Here is an 18,047-nt window from a genome sequence, read left to right on the forward strand (position 1 = left end):
CTTTAGTATAAGCAGTTTGAAAAGTGAATTAACAAAGTTACTAGGAATATGTATTTCCCCTGTTTCTGTGTTTGCTGTTTTTTTGTGCAGAAGTTTTTGTTCAGAGGGCAAAATCAGAAACCAAGTCTTTTTTTTTTTTAAGATTTTATTTTTCCTTTTTCTCCCCAAAGCCCCCTGATACATAGTTGTGTATTTTTAGTTGTGGGTCCTTCTAGTTGTGGCATGTGGGACGCTGCCTCAGCATGGCTTGATGAGTGGTGCCATGTCCATGCCCAGGATTTGAACCAGCGAAACCCTGGGCCACTGAAGCAGAGCGCAGGAACTTAACCACTCGGCCACAGGGCTAGCCCCTAAAACTAAGTCTTGTACTTCTTTTGCTGTGGTATCTGTCATTGTATTTGGTGGATGGTAATCAGCTAGTAAATACTTACTGAATATCAATTTGTGAAAAGGTTGTAGGAAGGAATAACTAAGTTAGTAAATTCATATCTAGGTCTAATTTCCTTTCTCCGTTTTTCTGCCAGATTGTTCTGAGGTCAGTTAAACTTTGGGTAGTCTTTAGAATGAAGATGTTGGTGTGGTACTAAAATATTTTGGGGTAAAAAGGAATACTGTGTCCTACAAATTGTATACATTTTTATAAACCTAATTACTGCTGGGTTAAATTTTGGTATTAATAATGCCATAAATATAATTTATAATGTGCTTGCCATAATGTATTCTGTACTGTAAGATAGAAGCCATTAGCCATATCACATAGCTAATGTGGCTATTTAAATTTAAATTAATTGAAAGCAATTAAAGTTAAAAATTCATTTCCTGAGTTGCACTAGCCATATTATAAATGCCTAATAGCCACATGTGGCTAGTGGCTACTGTATTAGATGGTGCAGCTTATCGAACATTTCCATCATCATAGACAGTTCTGTTGGACTAGCACTGCCTAAGTACCTACCTGATTGTCTGGAATATAATTGAAAATTCCAAGAGGATTGTATGAACGAGCTCAGGTTCTCCTATCACTGTAAAATGGAACGTTCATCAGGGGGTTAATAAGCATGCAGTTTGTCTTGCTCTTTTAGGCTAATGGAAGAGTGTCCTTGGATTTTTGTTTTTTAATTATTATGTTAACATCTTTACTTTTTGGTCATAACTAATTTCCTGTTTGGATCTCTACTAAAAATAAGCATATAACTTAGTAACAAACCTAAAAATAGATTTGATTTTTTTTCTTTTTTGAGCTAATATCTGCTGCCACTCTCCCTCTTTTTTTTTCTGTATGTGAGCCACCGCCACAGCTTGGCCACTGACAGACAGCTGATGTAGGTCCACACTTGGGAACCAAACCCAGGCCGCCAAAGCGGAGCACACCAAACATGACCACTAGGCCACCAGGGCTGGCCCTTGATTTCTTTTAACATGTGTACTTAATAGTATATGTTCTTTCTTGCTTATTTTCCTCACCTTGCACAGGTAGAAGAGTCAGCAATGATGGGAGTAAGTGGCTATGTGGAGTATCTCCGAGAGCAGGAAGTATCTGAGCGGTGGTTCCGGTACAACCCCCGTCTCACCTGCATCTACTGCGCCAAATCTTTCAACCAGAAGGGGAGCCTGGACCGCCACATGCGCCTACACATGGGGATCACACCATTCGTCTGCCGCATGTGTGGCAAGAAATATACCCGGAAAGACCAGCTGGAGTATCATATCCGCAAGCACACAGGCAACAAGCCCTTTCACTGTCATGTTTGTGGCAAAAGTTTCCCCTTCCAGGCCATCTTGAATCAGCACTTTCGCAAAAATCACCCTGGCTGTATACCCCTGGAGGGGCCTCATAGCATCTCTCCTGAAACAACTGTCACATCTCGAGGACAGGCTGAGGAAGAGTCACCTTCACAAGAAGAGACAGTTGCTCCTGGGGAAACAGCCCAGGGCTCTGTGTCCACCACTGGGCCAGATTGAAACATTGAGGGGGAGGGGGCACACCCTCTTCCCCTTTGGGCCGTAAGCAGCCAGCATCAGGGCCGTGGGCTGGTACTTAGATTCACAAAATGCCACATCACTAGATCGGAAGATGCTCCCAAGATGTTGCCAAACTAGAGGATCAGCAACATACGCAAAAGCGCTCTTCCCCCGATCCTTCCCACCTCACACTTTCGAAAATAATCAAGCAAATCAACTTTCTAATTCAGGGATCAACAGCCTTGGTTTGTTAACTTTATAAGAAAAAAATTTTTTAACAAAACAGTGATAAATGGTCATTTATCTACCAGTCATGTTTGAACACTGTACTTTGGTCCATACATCCTGGTGGCTGTAATTGCCCAGATCTAAAACCGCAGCAGGAGCCTTGGTCATCTGAACCAGCCAGACACAAGAGAGAAGGAAGTAATCATGATGGTGATGAAGAGGAGGAATTTCTTCTCTTCCTTCCCTGCCAGAACATGAAGTTTCACATTTCAAGAAAACAAAAGATCCTGGTAGCTCTTACTGTTTTGGAAGGTTAGACCTTATCTTGGTCTTGACTCGGCATCTGATACTTGCCTGATTGTTTCGTGTAAGCAGCGACCTTGGAGCAGTATTCTAGTGGGCAGCATCACCTGAAGCACTTTAGGCAACTGGAAGGGAAGTGAGCAGCAAAGTGTTTGCAGTAGGTACTGCTACATTTAGGGGCTTGAGTGTTGTGTTGAGCAAGAGGGGAGCAGGGAAGGAAGTGTTTTTGTTTTGCAAATGTCCAAAAGCACAGAGCAGTACTGCAACTTCCTGATTGGTGTTTGTAAACCATAGTACTCCTCTGTCTTTGGGTGTTAGGAAATGGCTCTAGTCCAGAAGAATTCATGTGTTAGGCTGACTACCAAAGTTTCATCCAGTCTCTTCGGCTCCTAGCTTCACATAACAGCAATATTATACATCCAAAACGTCACTTTCCAGCGAAATGAGCCTGGATTGTATTTTTAAATCCACAGTTCTCCATATCTGATAGCTTTTATATGAAGTTTTAAACACGTTTTTTTCTGCAATATTGTGGTTGAAGAAATTCAACACTATGGTTCTTATTGCAACTGAAATTCCATTTACTTCTACACATGTAATAGTTTATATTTTCAGTCCAATAGAAGAACCTCACTAAATCCATGTCTCACGTCTGCAAACCTAGTAATTCATAAACCAACTATCAGCAAATTGCTGATGACTCCAAGAGCTTTGCTTTTTAATACACTACAGGGCATTTATCAGAAAACATCATGCACAATCGTGTTGCAATAAATTGATCAAGGCATCAATTTTGATCAGGTTTGGTTACTTAATCATTCCTAAGATTTTTAAAACTTCAAGGGACCTTTTTGGTAATTCTGGGTATTTCTGAGATTCTTAATCCAGCACTGAGAGTCAGAGAGAACTTACCAAACTTGTAGAGCCTTAGATGCCCTGTTTTGCATGCAGAGAATGAAGGAGGATTATTAAAGGATGCAGGCAAGTAGATGCTTACAAGTTACAGTGCAAATAGAAAAGAGAAAAATCTCTATCTTCTCTTAATTGATCTCTAATTTTTTTAAAGAGTATTTAAATATGTAGTGGTTTAGGAAACTCTTTTGGTGCAGAGGCATAGATGATTGTAAAAGAGATTTGGGAGAGGGGCTGGTCACGCCAGCACTGGTGAGCCATTTGTGAGAATGTTAGCAGTGTGCTCCCTTCCTGATAGTAGTTTCTGGTATGTGGAAAGGGTGGGTAGAAAAGAATGGCATTTCTTTGATGATAGGAATTTCGAATGCAAAGGGTCACTCTTAAGCAATCTGAGAATTGTACATATACATACAGCTGCACCATATCACTGGAGAATGGTTATTTTCTCTCCTGGAAAAACATTAAAATGCATATTTTAATAGGAATGTAATGATGCTACATTTGATAAGAACCTACCCTTAAATGTAGTGTTGAAGCTGTATTTTGTCTTTACAAAACAGACTGGGACATTCTCCTCTTTAGTTGGGCAAGGACAAAACAGGATAAAAACTGTCGCCTAGGCCATGTTGGGACCAGCTGTGTTCTGTGGCATAGAAAAAGTGGAGTTGAAATTAGACTAAAATCTTTAGGGAAACATTTGGTAATCAAGGCTTTCAGTGGACAGATTTTGCCATTAGTAAATAGGCAGGGAGGTGAGAAGTACAGAATATGCTGCTTTAGATGGAGCTTTTAAGCCTACCAAAAAATTTTAAGTCCATCCTACTTTTGGGAAGTAGTATACTGGAAAGTTCTTTATTGCTGTGTTAGTTTCTTAGATTTTTATGTGAGAAAATAGAGCTTTTTAAAACTATTACCAAATTGTGAAGGTGAAGTGCAGTAATTTCTGTAAAGAGAAACTTTGCAGCATTTGTCAGTACTCCATCCACGGTTAGCAACAAACATTTTAAATGACGTAGGGACTGTCTCATAGATGTGGAAATGCCGTGAGTGTTTGTTGGGTTCCCCCTCCGTTTTCATTCACTTCTAATAGGTTTTTGCTGCATTGATACTGTGAATAGAGTGCTCCCCGGTCGTCTAGGACCACATCAGCACAATCCTCTTTGCTGGTTTTTTCCTATTAATTGGTCTGCCTAGAGCCATGAAATTCATGAAGATTCAAGCCAGGCTAGCTCTTCAACAAATTAAAGTTTCTGAAAGCAATTTCCCCATTTTAGTTATATGAGGTGTTATTATTCTAAGTAACTATCCAAGTTTCTTATCCAGGTTCACTGTGACATTGTCCTAGTTCTTAGCTGACGTCACTGTAGGTCATAGGAGTTAGTAGTGTTCTATCTACACTAATGAATAGATATGTTGGTGTGTGCACAGAGGATACCTCTCTTAAGGATATACTAAATGGACTTTAGCTAATGCTGAAAAGTCATTACCAAATCTTAACTTGCACATGTCACCTTGTGAAGGGAACTGCGTTAGCAATGAGAGCTAAATCATCATTAAGTACTTTAATGCCATAAAATAGCAAACACTGGGACTGTTTTCATGCATTGAGTGGCACTTAATAGCAAAGGAGCTACCTAATATTCTCAGCAAAAGAAGAGAGATGGCAATATATAATCTACTTTCATTCTAAGAGGTACCTTTTATTCTCTCTGAACTCTGATACCAGTATAAAATATAGCATTGGCATGAACAGAAACACTGTACTTAGGCAGAAAGGCTCTTTCTAATGACTTGTTCTCTCTTTACTCAGAACCATATTTACCTCTGAACTGAGTTGTTTTATTTTATGTAAGTTGCAAAATACCCCCACCCCATTTCATTATACCAGAAGGTTGAATCTAACTTTGAATACATAAAAATAAATTAGTTCCTAAAGGATAAAGAGTGGAAAAGAAGGGAGATAGCAATTAAGGAAAATTTTTTTATTTTGTTTTTTAGTATTTTTTAATGTTTCCAGATCCTTCTGCATCATTGAAACAGGGATTCCCAAAGATGGTATGACGATAGAAATAAACCACTTTCCTCCTAACTTCATCGCTGAAATCTGGCCTTGGTTGGACGTGGTCTGGTGGAAGACTGAAGCAGTCAACTTCGTCCTTAATAGCTGAATAGTCTTTAGGCAAGAAATAACTTTTAAGAAGTATTAGGTGTTACTTGACACCAACTTTGTTTCTTTTAACTGGTAAAAAAAACTACATTTTGTTTGACTAGAAGATTTAGTTTAAAGAAATGAAAGCAATGGGTAATGGAAAGGAAATTAAACAAAGACAAAACTCTTCTTAATCACAGTGGAAAGGCATTTAATTAGGAAGGAGTTGGAATCCTGGAAGTTTCTGTTTTCTCAGATACAACAGATGTGATTTTTTTCTCTTCCTCAAATGCCCTTCTCCTTATCTGTGTACTTATTAGTTCAAGGAATAACAGATAAGTCTCTCTTGAACTCAGTCTTTGAAATTGGGGCTCTTCACTTATACCATATGGGAAAGAGTGCAAAATATTGAACCATTTTGGTTGCTGAGATTTAGAAAAGGGACAAGTAATTAAGTCAGGTAAATCCCTAAGTTTGAGAGGATGCCCCTTAGCAAAATATATCCCTAAGACTTATGAATTAGATCAAGGTTCATCAGACTACAGCCCCCGGGCCAAATCCTGAGGCCACCTGTTTGTGTAAAGAAAGTGACAGTGGAATAGGGCCACACCTATTCATTTAGGTGTTGTTTATGGCTACCTTCTACTGTAATGGCAAAGTGAGTACTTGTGACAGATACCACATGGCCTACAAAGCCTGAAAATATTTATTATCTGGCACTTGACAGAAAAGTTTGCCAACTCCAGAATTAGATTGGAAAGAATTAGCCCCCAAATTTGTCACTACTGCCATTTTGCCTTTATAATAGTTGAGTTGAGGTTTTAAATTCCTACTCTCTATGCATCAGTTTCTTGAGTTTGCCATCTTTTTCTAGATCCTTTGCTCATAACCCTCTTTGTGCTCTTTCTTACTGATCCCTGTTGCTTTAAAAGCATTTAGAGTAGGCTTTATGATTTGTCCTTACCTTGAAGATGCAAGTAGATTAAAGTTTAGAACAGTAGTTACAGATATAACAGTAATTTTTAAAAATAATTCCCATGAATAATAATGTAGGCTTAAATGAGTACCATGTTTACATAAAACACTGTAAAAAAATGTTTTCATAACTAAGTTTTGCTGTTCTTCTCAGTTAACTTGAACTGGTCTGCATAATGATGGCAAGAAGGAATTTATTTCCACTAGTATTAAAAATTAATTTCTGTTATGAATAAGTGGTTCGATTCTTATCCAAAGTACTGTTTTTCTAGATTAGAAACCTCTACTCTTTCCCTGTACTATAAATTTTCATTTTAATTTCCTCAAGTAAACTCATTCTGTTCCATGTGGAGTAGTAAAAAGCCAAATCTTCCCTTTTTTTTAATGAATATTTTAAAACATTATGAAACATCTTAGGGTTTCAAATTCTTCTTAGACCTATCTTCCAATTTCTGTTACTATCTGTAATTCTCTAAATATATATTGGGCCATTATAAGTTTGCTGTGAAGGTTTATTCTTATCGGTCAAGTAGCTTATTTATGCCAAATGTGGAAAAAATGAAAAATATTAGGATGATAAACAGAATTCCTTGCAAGAAGAGAATTTAATTTCTCCCCATGGAAACAATACATGGACTTCTGAGTTAAATGTATTTATCTGGACAAGGGTTCTAGGCCATGCTGATGCAATACAGTGAGTTTGATTCGTTGTTGGGAGTCTACCAATACCTGCAGAGTTTGGATGAGTAACCTAGCCTCCTATAGGGCACCTCTTCACTAGGCATTTTATTCTTAAAGTTGTGTTTTTCCAAGTTGGATATTAGTAAGTTTTATATAATATACCCTCAGAGCATTAGATAATAATAAAATTCCAGAATATTCACCTGGGTTAAATCTGCCTTGTCTTAGACTTAGAGTAATAGTGGGCTCTTGAGATTGTGGAATGTTGCTTTTATGATAACTGGGGATTCTGATTAATCTGAGATATAGGACTTGTGAAAGAAATTGGATTTAGGTAGCCCAAAGAATCATCTGCATCCAATTCTATTTGAGGTCTTGGTAATAGATGTTATTTAAATATGAATTCCTTAAAAACAATGGAATTTGCCAAGCATTATGACTCCTTTGATAATTATCAGTCTTATATTTTGCCTTCTTTGATTTCTAGTCTTTTTCTCAGTTTTCAGTCGTTGTCTTCTTATGTGGTGCTTTTCCCAGGGCCAGGGTTTTTACCTTGCAATAAGTAGGTTTTCTTGTTCAGGACAAGCCAAAGTTGGATACGATGAGTACTTTGAACACCTTACTTAGTTACATTCCAAAGGATATAATTATTGATAGGAGCAGTGCTGTTAAAACCTGGAAGACTTCTGTACGGGCTGGCCAGTTTTGTTTCTGTTGTGTAGGCAGACGGTCTTTCCCTCAGCTGTGAGGAACAGCAGTGACTTAGAAAGCAAATGTTACTTGAAATATACATTATCTTCACAGAGGGTACATATACAATGAATTTATCTCACATCTTCCCCATTATCTGTATAACAGATACCTCCCATCTTAACACAGTTAAGAAAGGCCCACTAGTTCAAATAGTGGAAGCTTTAAACAACAAAGTTAAGTTATAAAGGCAAAGCAGTTAATGGAAAAAAAACCTTTTCTAATGCTTACTTCTTTCACATCTACTCCGTAAGTCCTGTTGAGGAGGGTAGAATTCACCAACCAGTTAAGAGAGATGTACGTGCAGTATTTCACATGGCCAACAGCACAGTTTAATATACTGTGAAACTTAGAATCTGAATTAATCCATAATGCCAAAAGTCAAAGTATCTCATGGGAAATGTTTCCTAGTCGATGAAATTACTTTTCTTAAGTGATAGGTAGTATACAGGAGAATCTGTTCCACTCAGTAAATATTGAGTACTTCTTGGTACTAGACAATGTGCTTGGAATTTCTATAATGAAATTGATTTTAAACCTAGTTTAGGTGTGGCTTCCTATACTTGAGAGTCCTAAATCCGCTTGATTGGAGTCTGGATGTATGCTTTTTAAAAGCCTGCGCTTTCTCTAAAGATAAAAGATCAAAAAGGGGGACAGCATTAAGTGCTTTAGTGACTCAATCAGTTAATCTTCACAATATCCTATGAGGTAGTAACAGAAGAATTAAAAATAGCCGACTTTTTTTGAATGCTTACTGTGTGCCAGGCCCAGTTCTATGTGCTTCACATTGATTAACTCATCTAATCCTTATGACAATCCCCTTACTCTATATCCTGTTATTACCTTCGCTTTAGAGAGGAAGCAATTGAGACACAGGCTGACCCAGGCAGGCTAACACTAGAGTTGACCCTCTTAATTGACTATGTTGCCTTTAGTAGGTGTAATTAGACACATTTTATAGGTGAGGAAACTGATGAGCCTAAGGTTACACAGTGGATAAATTGCAGAGCCAGTATTTACCAATCTGATTCCAAAGCCCGGACTGTCTCCACTGCATCATAGTGACTCTGTTTACTTACAAAGAGTTGGGGTGTACTGGAATATACAATAGCCAGTAACAAGACTGCTTTTAGTGAACTTTTAATTCAAGAATAAGAGATTGGAAGATTTCTTCCAAAGGTAATGCTGTTGTGCTCTGAGCAGATGTTGATTGGTAAATAATATTTTCTGGGGATATTGTCCAGTGATTCAGAGGAGTCACCCATTTGGTAGGGCTAATTGTGAGTGAGTGAATGAGTTACTACCAAGGCAAAAGTTGAAAGAGCATTCCAGTTATGTCTTGCTGTATAACAAACTACGCTAAACCTTAGTGACTTAAAAACTATTTTATATATCTCATGATGTGAATCAGAAATTCAGAAAGGGCTCTTCTAGGCAATTCTCTTGCTCCCTGTGGTGATGACTCAGGTCATCTGGTAGTATTCAGCAGATGGGTGGACTAGTCTGGAGTGCCCAAGACGACCTTACCCACATTCCTGACACCTTGGCAGGGAGGACTAGAAGACGGGGCTCAGCAGGCTTCTTCTCCCTCTCTGGAGTCTCAGGGACTCTTATGTGGTCTCTCCATCAGGGTAGTCAGGCATTAAATGGCAGCTCAGGCCTCCAAGAGACTAGGCAGAAGGTGCCAGTCCTATTAAAGGCCAGGCCCAGACCTATGATAGAGTCACTGCCATACACTATTGGTCAGAGAAATCACTGGTCAGCCCAGATGCAAGAGGAGAGGAAACACCGTATCACCTGATGGAAGGTGTGTCAAGGATTTGGGACCATCTTTAATCTGTTGTAGGTAGCATTAGGTTTTTTGATTTGTCTTGATTCTTATGTGTTCGTTCGTTTAGGTCAGTTGATTGTGCCATAGAAACCATTTGTTATATCTCCCATAGATGAGTAAAGGAACCAGCAGGAGAATGAGACCAATACCTGAAACAGATTTCATGAGCTACCCACCCTCCAAGTTTCATTTCTCTTATAGAAAAATTTTCATTTCTTCTTTTGTTCCAAGTTCCAAGTTGTGAGCATTTCCAAAAATGTGAGCATTTTGAGCCACGGTGACTGTACACGCTGAGCCAGAAATACTCCCGAGGGAGTAAAAAGCTTCCTGTTGCAGAACTTGATTAGAGATGTCAGCTGTATTTTAACTTTACAAATAGGTGAAAACTCCTGTGGTATGAAAAATTTGTATGGCTACTAAATCTCTTTCAACAGGGGTTTCTGTTGAGTGGCTAGATGGATCATATTTTTGAGATAATTGAAAGTTTTGCCTGCATATCCTAGTCCCATTTTTACTGCCACCACAATACCTCTGGCACAGTTTTGTGCTAGAAGACAAATAGGTTCATCCTATTTTTATTATCTTTCTCATGGGAAAAAGCATTGCCTACTTTTATATGTTGTTAATCCTTTAAAATTAGCAGTTGCTACCAGCCTCTGTTATTTAAGATAACAGATCATTGAAGTTGTAATGATTTTTAGTTAGATTTGTCAAATTTAGGATGCTTTAAACTCCTGCTGGCTTATAGTAATTAAACTATTACTGCCTTCAGAAGAAATATGGGCTTTAAGTAAAATTTTCTCTAAAACTAATCATCCCCAAATCAAAAATCTTTCTAAGAGAAGAAAAGTTTGGGATTATCTGTCTGTTCCATGTGCAGTGGATTCCTGGAGAATTAGCTATGAGGCCTTCTTGCTGGTCATCTCCAGTTATACTGTAAACAGATCTGTTCCTAGGTCAGGCCTCAAGACTTGACAAATATAGGAAATAAAAAGAGGTACTCAGGGCTGAAGACTTAATTTAGGGCTCTGCAAAATGCCAGGAAGGGGAAAAGCAGACTTTGACGTTGTAGTTGGATAACCAGAGATGGACTGTCCAAGGCATTGAGGCATCAAGATTAATTAGATTTTATCAAGTAAAGATTGGGGCAAATTTTAATGAATAAAAATAAATGAGCCTTAACATTTTCTTTTTGATCTACATTTCCATTCTGATGTAACTCAAAGTCTGCTCTTTGTGACAAAGCCTTTGAAAATGTATTCCGAGGGAATGAGAAATCTTATACTGATCTACAGAAATGTCACTTGTCATGTATTTTATAGCCCTTTGGGCCCTCCTCTAGATTCTGTGACTCTGAAATTTGAAATCATTTGGTGGTTGCATGAAAGTTAAGTACTGTGGTCCTTTGTGTGTGTGTGTGTGAGTGACAGAGAGAGAGAGAGAGAGAGAGAGAGGAAGATTCACCCTGAGCTAACATCCATTGCCGATCCTCCTCTTTTTTTTGCTTGAAGAAGATTAGCCCTGAGCTAATATCTGTGCACTCTTCCTCTACTTTGTATGTAGGATACCTCCACATCATGGCTGATGAATGGAGTAGGTCCACACCTGGGATCTGAGCCCGTGAACCCCGGGCTGCCGAAGTGGAGTGAGCAGAAATTTAACCACTCGGCCATGGGGCAGGCCGCAGTACTGTGGTCTTGAATTGGAAAAGAGAAGAAGTCAGGAGAAAGAGAACCTGTCGATTGACAAAATGTTCTTTTCAGCATCACAAGTCTAAACTATTTCAGGCCAATCACAACAACCTGAGTGAGTAGAAATTCCTTAAGGTTTAGGTTTCTGATTTAAGCCACATCTTAAAGCAGATGTTTATGACATATTTGAAGATGACCTACTGAGTTTCCTATAAAGTAATAGAATCCTAACTATAGTGGTTCTTTAAGAACCACTGCAAAAACAGAATTACCACACAGGGAACAAAGCTTAAAATGTGTTTCCTCTGGAAGCCAAGATGCTCAAACAGGGGTCACTAAAAATGTGACTGAAGTCCACCTCTAGAATGGCTGTCAGTCAGGTAGCAGAGATAGTGAGAATTTATATGGTATTTCTAATGTTTTTACCAAAAATATTTTAAATCATTTAACTTGAAGTTTTAAAAAGTGAGCCTGCTTTCTTTTTGGAAAACTGGCCCAATAAAAATAACACTAATATAATTTAATTGTATATGCATGTGCATTGAACACAGAGTGGTATACTAAAGATAGTTCATGCAAATAACTTTTGTGGGAAGTTTAGCTATTTTCTTAATATCTTTTTCATAAATGTATGTTTATAAATATATTTACTCATCCACTATGACGTTGGTAGCACTAGAAGCATTTTGTCAGCTATATCATTGATTCTAAAAATCAAATTCCTGGCATGGTAGGCTATGAGAGCTTTTTGTTGCTTTGTTTATATTTCAGCTAAGAAAATAATTTCTTGCACTTTCTATTTATAAAGATGTTATAATACATTGCACCCACTTAGTGCAGCTGTTCTTTAGAGACAAAGATGTAGGTATATATGTTTAAAAGCCTGGTGAAAGGAGGAACCTCAGAATAACAGATTTGGCTTGCATCTACCTGAGATGAGCTGGGGTATAGATAAAATTTAGATTGCAAGGAGCTGTTGGGATAGGCGTGCTCTTGCTGCAAGTTGCAATATGAGTTGCCAGCTCTGTGTATGTGGCTTTATGTGTGTATGTGAGAAAAAGGTGTCTGATGAAGGCAGATAAGTCAATATAGAATATTCTACCTCCCATTAAAGACTGAGCATATTCCAAGATTGCCCTGTAGCCTTTTGGGCAGGAGGCTGGATTCCCCAGCCACTGTCCACCCCATTCTTTTTTGTACTCGCTTCAGCTCCTCTACCTCTGAGCCCTTGGCTGAAGAAAGAGTGTAGCTTTCTGTAGCAAGCAAAGGAAAACCAGGCGCAAAATACAGAGGCTGCAGTATCTCAGTTCTCCTTGTCATGTTCAGATGTTAATGTTTGGTTTTGTTGCCCAAATCAAACAACATCTGAACACTTGGGTTTAGTGCTTTTATCCACTGGCTTCTGTTTGGCAAGAGTAGCCAGTGGAAATGGAGTCTTTCTGTTGTTTTTAAAGATGCACCCAATTCCTTTTAATGATGTGAAACATTTATTTGAATCCTGAGGTTTTTTTTTCAATTGCCATTTGCAGTCCACTTTTGGGGGACTGGAATATTAACCATATTTTCCTGATAATGAGCCTTCTGCCAATACCTTAACATGGAGGTATGCATGACATGGATTTTTGGATGACTTGTTTTGCTGGTAGTCACTCCAAAGAGAGAGATTCCTGTTTTTAATGCCGATACTGGTAAAATAGTCAAGATGGCCTTGCTTTAATGTAAGGGTCAGGAAATTCCATTCAGTAGTAAAATGCCAGCAAACAGACCACCTAATTTTTAAATCCAGTTGTAGCGCTCACCTAACTTGTTCTTTGGGACACTACTACACTGAGCCAATCAGGTTACCTACCTTTTGAACATTTGTTACAGCTGAAGAAGGACTAGTGGCCCTTTAATAAATAGCGCAGAATGCTTTGCACCTGTTTCTCCTAATGCACTGGCTGGTTGTAATGTCAACAGGGATTCTCTGGTTAGGAGTGAAAATAAGAGAGCCATCCATTTTCAGATTTTTAGAGGTTTGGCATCTGTGTTTTAGGTACTAGCTGATAAGTATTTACTTTTCTGGTGATTGGGTAGGGCATTTATCATACAGACAGTGTGAAATTCCAAATAATGAGACAAGCATTACTCGTAGGTGACAACTGATGGTGGTAACCTCTGCCCGAGTACAGTATGAACCCTGTAGGGAGATGAGGAAGTCAAGTCATGTGAATCTATTCACCACAGCTATTTTTTTCCTAACTGTAGAATAATTGTCAGCCTACAAGCCATGCTAGTATCCTAGACTCAGGAATTAACTCCTGCTTAGGAATATTCTTCCCTCTGGCTCATCTTTTGTTTGTGCCCAGAGTCTTGTTCTAGACCTGTCCCCAGCTGTTTTGCTGTAACACACACTTAAGGAGCAGTCTTACCTAAATCAGTAAGTTACTGTTGGCAGTGCAGCCTATTACTGCCAAAGTGATTTCTTTAAAAATAAGCAAAGAAAGTGAGGAATGCCTAGGTGATTTCTTTGAGGCATGTTAAATCTATGAATCTGGGAGCAAGCGTGGAGTCTTTCTTCCCTCTGCTTAGGTGAACATTGGCATTAATGCTTTCTCTTCAGAGCCCATTGACCTGGGCCTGTAGTTCTCCATTTTGGCTGCACATTAGAATCACCTGGGGCATTTCAAAAATTACTGATGCTTGGGGCCTCCTCCAGACGTTCACCTTTAATTGGTCTGCTGCGTCACCTGGGCTTTCAAAGCTCCCCAGATGATTCTAATGGACAGCCAAGGTTGAGAATCACTGTCTAGATAATCCTGAGTGGTCTTTGGCAGAATAACCTCAGTCTGGTTCTTCTTGTCATAAGATATAGTATGCCAGGCATGGCTCTGAGTTTAAAGCTTACAGCTGGCCAGGGCTCAGGTGGTAAAATGGATCATCCATTTGTCCTCAGAGTAATTCTGGAGAGAGATGTTGCCATCCATCCATTTTCTTCTCTATACCAAATAGAAAGTTTGCGTAAGTAAGCAAAACAGATTTTGAAAGTCTGGTCTCTAGAATCCTCTTTCCTTTGCATATGTGATTTGAGGAGATTTCTCAACTCTTCCAGCTACAATAGAGCATTTGAACTTATTAAAAGAGCCAAGCCCAAGCCGCCTATTCGTAAGATAAACAGGTAGCACTGTTAAAGGTAATGGAGAAAAAGACAGATCCTTCCTGGGGTGATGGTGACACATTGGGTTATTTGTCTATTAGCCTGTCTTCTAAGTGGGATTTCAGTGTAAAGTGACTTTCACTTTTCCTTGTTTCTTGTGAATGAAATGCACTAGCTAAGGCTTAAATAGTTCTGAATTTTATGTGAAATGTGAAATGCGTCATTTTAGCATCTTTGTTCCAGGATGTCAAAGACCTAACCCAATAATTCCCAAATGAGGTTCCATATCTTTCATGCTTCCCACCCGTGGAACCTCACACATGGTAGTAGGGAGGGGAAAACTAATTTGAGTACCCTCAAAGAGTGAGAGCCACTGTTCAAACTAACTAGCTACCAAGTGATTTTTAATTCATGAAAGAAATCGTGTTTAAGAGCAAGTTCAAATATAGTAATCTCTCTTCTGAGAGAATTCTGGGCACCGTAGAAATTTTCATTCATATATTGCCTACAAATAATGGGTAATTTAAATTTCAAATAGGTGGTGTGTTCAAGAAGAAAAAGTGGGTGGAAGGAAAGATTGGTTAGTGCAGAGGTCTAAATTAGCATCAGGCTATGAAATTTCATTAGAATAATATTAAGGCCTGGATGTTTGCTTAGCATGTAAATACAGCAATGCCAGTTAGAAAAAATGTCTCCTATGCCTTAGAAAATTTGCAAAGGCTTCCTGATATGGAGTGAAATAGAAAAGCAGTAGCCTGTGGGACTTGTATGCATCCAGAGAGTAGCCCTAGACTTTTCATACTGAAGAACATTGTAGAGTACTGTGAACTTTGTTGAACTTTATGCAAATTGTACCGCACTGGATTTTAAGATTTTAGGGGGGAGAGTAGAAGAGGAGGATGGGAAAGTAATGGTAAAAAATAAGCATGTAAACTCGTGCTTTAAGCAAGGAATGAAACAAATTCCCTTTCAGGATTTCTCCATCAGGACTGTGACTTTCTGTCAAGTTCTTCTGCCCTACTAGATTGGCTGGTGATTCCTCCTAAATCTCTAAGAAATCCTTTCTGAAAGCGCTAAACAAATGCTTGTCTGACTAGCGTTTCACCACCCTGCCCCATCCCCGTACTCTTAACAAAAGAAAATCATTCCCAGACTATCGGCAGAAGACATGTGTTTTGTCTTGATCTATTAACTTTTCATCTGCTATGGTCTGTGTTCACAGTCTTAGCCCATGGCATTATTTTGTGATCTAAGGGCAGAACTTAAATAGATCTGCCAGTTCAGTCAGGAACCAATGGCTTCTCCATTAAGAAATCTTAAAATCAGAACTTTCCATTTTTGGCATGTCAGTGTAAGTGAGTAAAGGGAGAAGTACATTGGAAGAGCACTTAGATTTCCTAGCTCCTCAGAATTTCCAGGTGGGCCCCACTCATGCTCTGCCTCTGAGAGAAGAGAAGACTGAGGGTTCAAAGATGGAAAAGTCAATGTAGCCGAAATTCGGTTTCCTTCAGATGGACACAATCTGAAGGAAATCTGTCCACCTGTTCTCTATGGTGCTTATAAGGTGGGTGACAGCTGTCTCCCATCCACTTGTCCCTGGCACTGTGCCTTCCCACTGGTCACTGTGAAAAGTAGATCACACTGGACTCAGAGGCCAGAATCCAGGACAATTCCCCCCTTTTCATCTTGAGCCCATCACTTCTCTGTACAGCTAATAATGTAGCATTTACTTCTCTTTGGAAAACTCTTGGGTTTGTCCCCCAAGAAATAGTAAAGCATTTAAAGGAAAACAGTCAGAAAATAAGATTCTGGTGGTAGCTATCGAATAAAGAGATTATAGGAAAATTTCACTTCCCCTCAGCTGATACTGATCGAGAGCAGCGATCAACTATGCCCCCTCTTCCTGAGTTTTTAAAAGCTACCATAATATTTGTAAGCAACAAACTTAGCTAACATTTTTTCACAACTTGTTAATCAAGGATTCATGTTAAAACAGACAATCAATTTCTAAAATGTTGTTATCCCTGAAAGGGAATGAGATAGAGTTTTTAACTGTAACTACCGGTCTGTTTTTTCCCTTTGAAAAAACTAACATTTGAGGTTTGTGTCTTTCGTCTGAAGCAATTGCTCCATTAGTAAAGATGCCTCAGAAGTCAGTGAACCAGGCTAGCGCCCTGGCACCTCTGAGGATGCTGGACTGGGTTTGTGCATCTTATTTCCTTAGAGAATATCTGTTTTTATTATGACCTTAATTATAAATACCTATATATAGGAATAGCATTTTCTCTCACCCCACCCTCTTTTAATCATTATCATGTAAGTGTAAACCACACTTCCCCCCACCCCCTTATCCTGAAAAAATGCACTTTAATTCCTAAGGAGAGTGGCTGTTCCTGGCCCTGAAGCCAGATTGCTTCAGGAGGAGAGTTGAGGAGGGAGAACTCTTGCCAGGCCCTATGAAATTAACCAAATTCCTTAAAGTAAACACACAAATAATAACATCCGCTTTTAAGCTGCCCCACCCCCTGCCAAAGGGAAAAAGAAACAACCAAAATGAAAAAGTTAAAAATGCCTACCCTAATTTTAGAAGTTTCACTGGAGAAAATACCCAACATTTAGTTATTTTCTCAGCTACCAAATTGTCAGAAACTTCTGGGTGGTTTTGTGGCAGGCAGAGATTTTTTTTTTATTAAGAAGTCAAGTGAAAACACAAAGGCTATAAGGTATCCTGATTTGTGTCATTTCTAAGTATCAGATTTGTTCTCTCCCTCCGTTTGACAGGTGTCCTCAGTCTCTCCTCCTGTAGGTTCTGTCCTTCCCTGATGACAAAGCCAATAGTCCTTGGTGGGGTTGCATGTCTCCTAGAGCCCCAGAGCCCTGTCGTGTCGCGGGAGGGGTAGGGCAGGAGGGTGGGCAGAGGCGGGCTGGGGGAGGGAGATACAGAGAAAGAGTGAAGATAGGGGTTTATATAAACATATTTAAAGCAGTTTAGCAAAAGCTTTCTCATTGAACAGCTTTAAGAACAATGTGAATGAAATCTTAGCAACTTGGTTGGTAATCTGAAAAGTCTATTAATGTATACTTGAAATTCTGTTTGTATAAAAAAACATTTTCCTCTTTATTTTAACACTGTGTAAAAGAACATTATGCATGTGAGTGGTTTGAGAATTAAATGGTTTAATACTCAGATTTGAATCTCTGTCTTTTCTCTATAGAGGTTACTTTGTTTTAAATTTTTGGATTGTTTTGCTATGATGAGAATACCAAGATTTCAAGCTCCCTTTGCCCTTTCAGGATGCCTACCATCTTTCAAGATGGAGCAGTGACCTAGCTCCTTCTTCACTTTCTTGACCCAGATATGTTCACTGGTAGAGAACAATTGAAAGCATCATTTTACCAAATGCCCAATAGCGTCTCTATCTGTTTCTC

The 18,047-nt window shown here is 38.9% G+C and overlaps 1 protein-coding gene across 10 annotated transcripts in view; it reads left to right on the top strand.

Annotated features, from left to right (window-relative positions):
* ZBTB37 (zinc finger and BTB domain containing 37) overlaps positions 1 to 18,047 on the top strand; it is a 30,673-nt gene that overhangs the window by 9,538 nt on the left and 3,088 nt on the right. For 3 of the 10 annotated variants that reach the window (XR_011531954.1, XR_011531957.1, XR_011531955.1), the window contains 2 exons: positions 1,474 to 2,502; positions 11,355 to 17,805. Coding sequence is in view for 3 of the 10 variants with exons in the window: in XM_070590909.1 (XP_070447010.1) it covers positions 1,474 to 1,962 (489 nt within the window). In the remaining 7 variants the exon portion in view is untranslated. Of the gene's footprint in view, positions 1 to 1,473; positions 3,521 to 11,354; positions 17,806 to 18,047 lie in introns of those variants that run through there. The other 7 variants (XM_070590909.1, XM_070590907.1, XM_070590908.1 and 4 more) reach the window with 4 other exon arrangements.

The sequence above is a fragment of the Equus przewalskii genome, chromosome 23 (assembly GCF_037783145.1).
Source record: "Equus przewalskii isolate Varuska chromosome 23, EquPr2, whole genome shotgun sequence".
Lineage (NCBI taxonomy): Eukaryota > Metazoa > Chordata > Mammalia > Perissodactyla > Equidae > Equus > Equus przewalskii.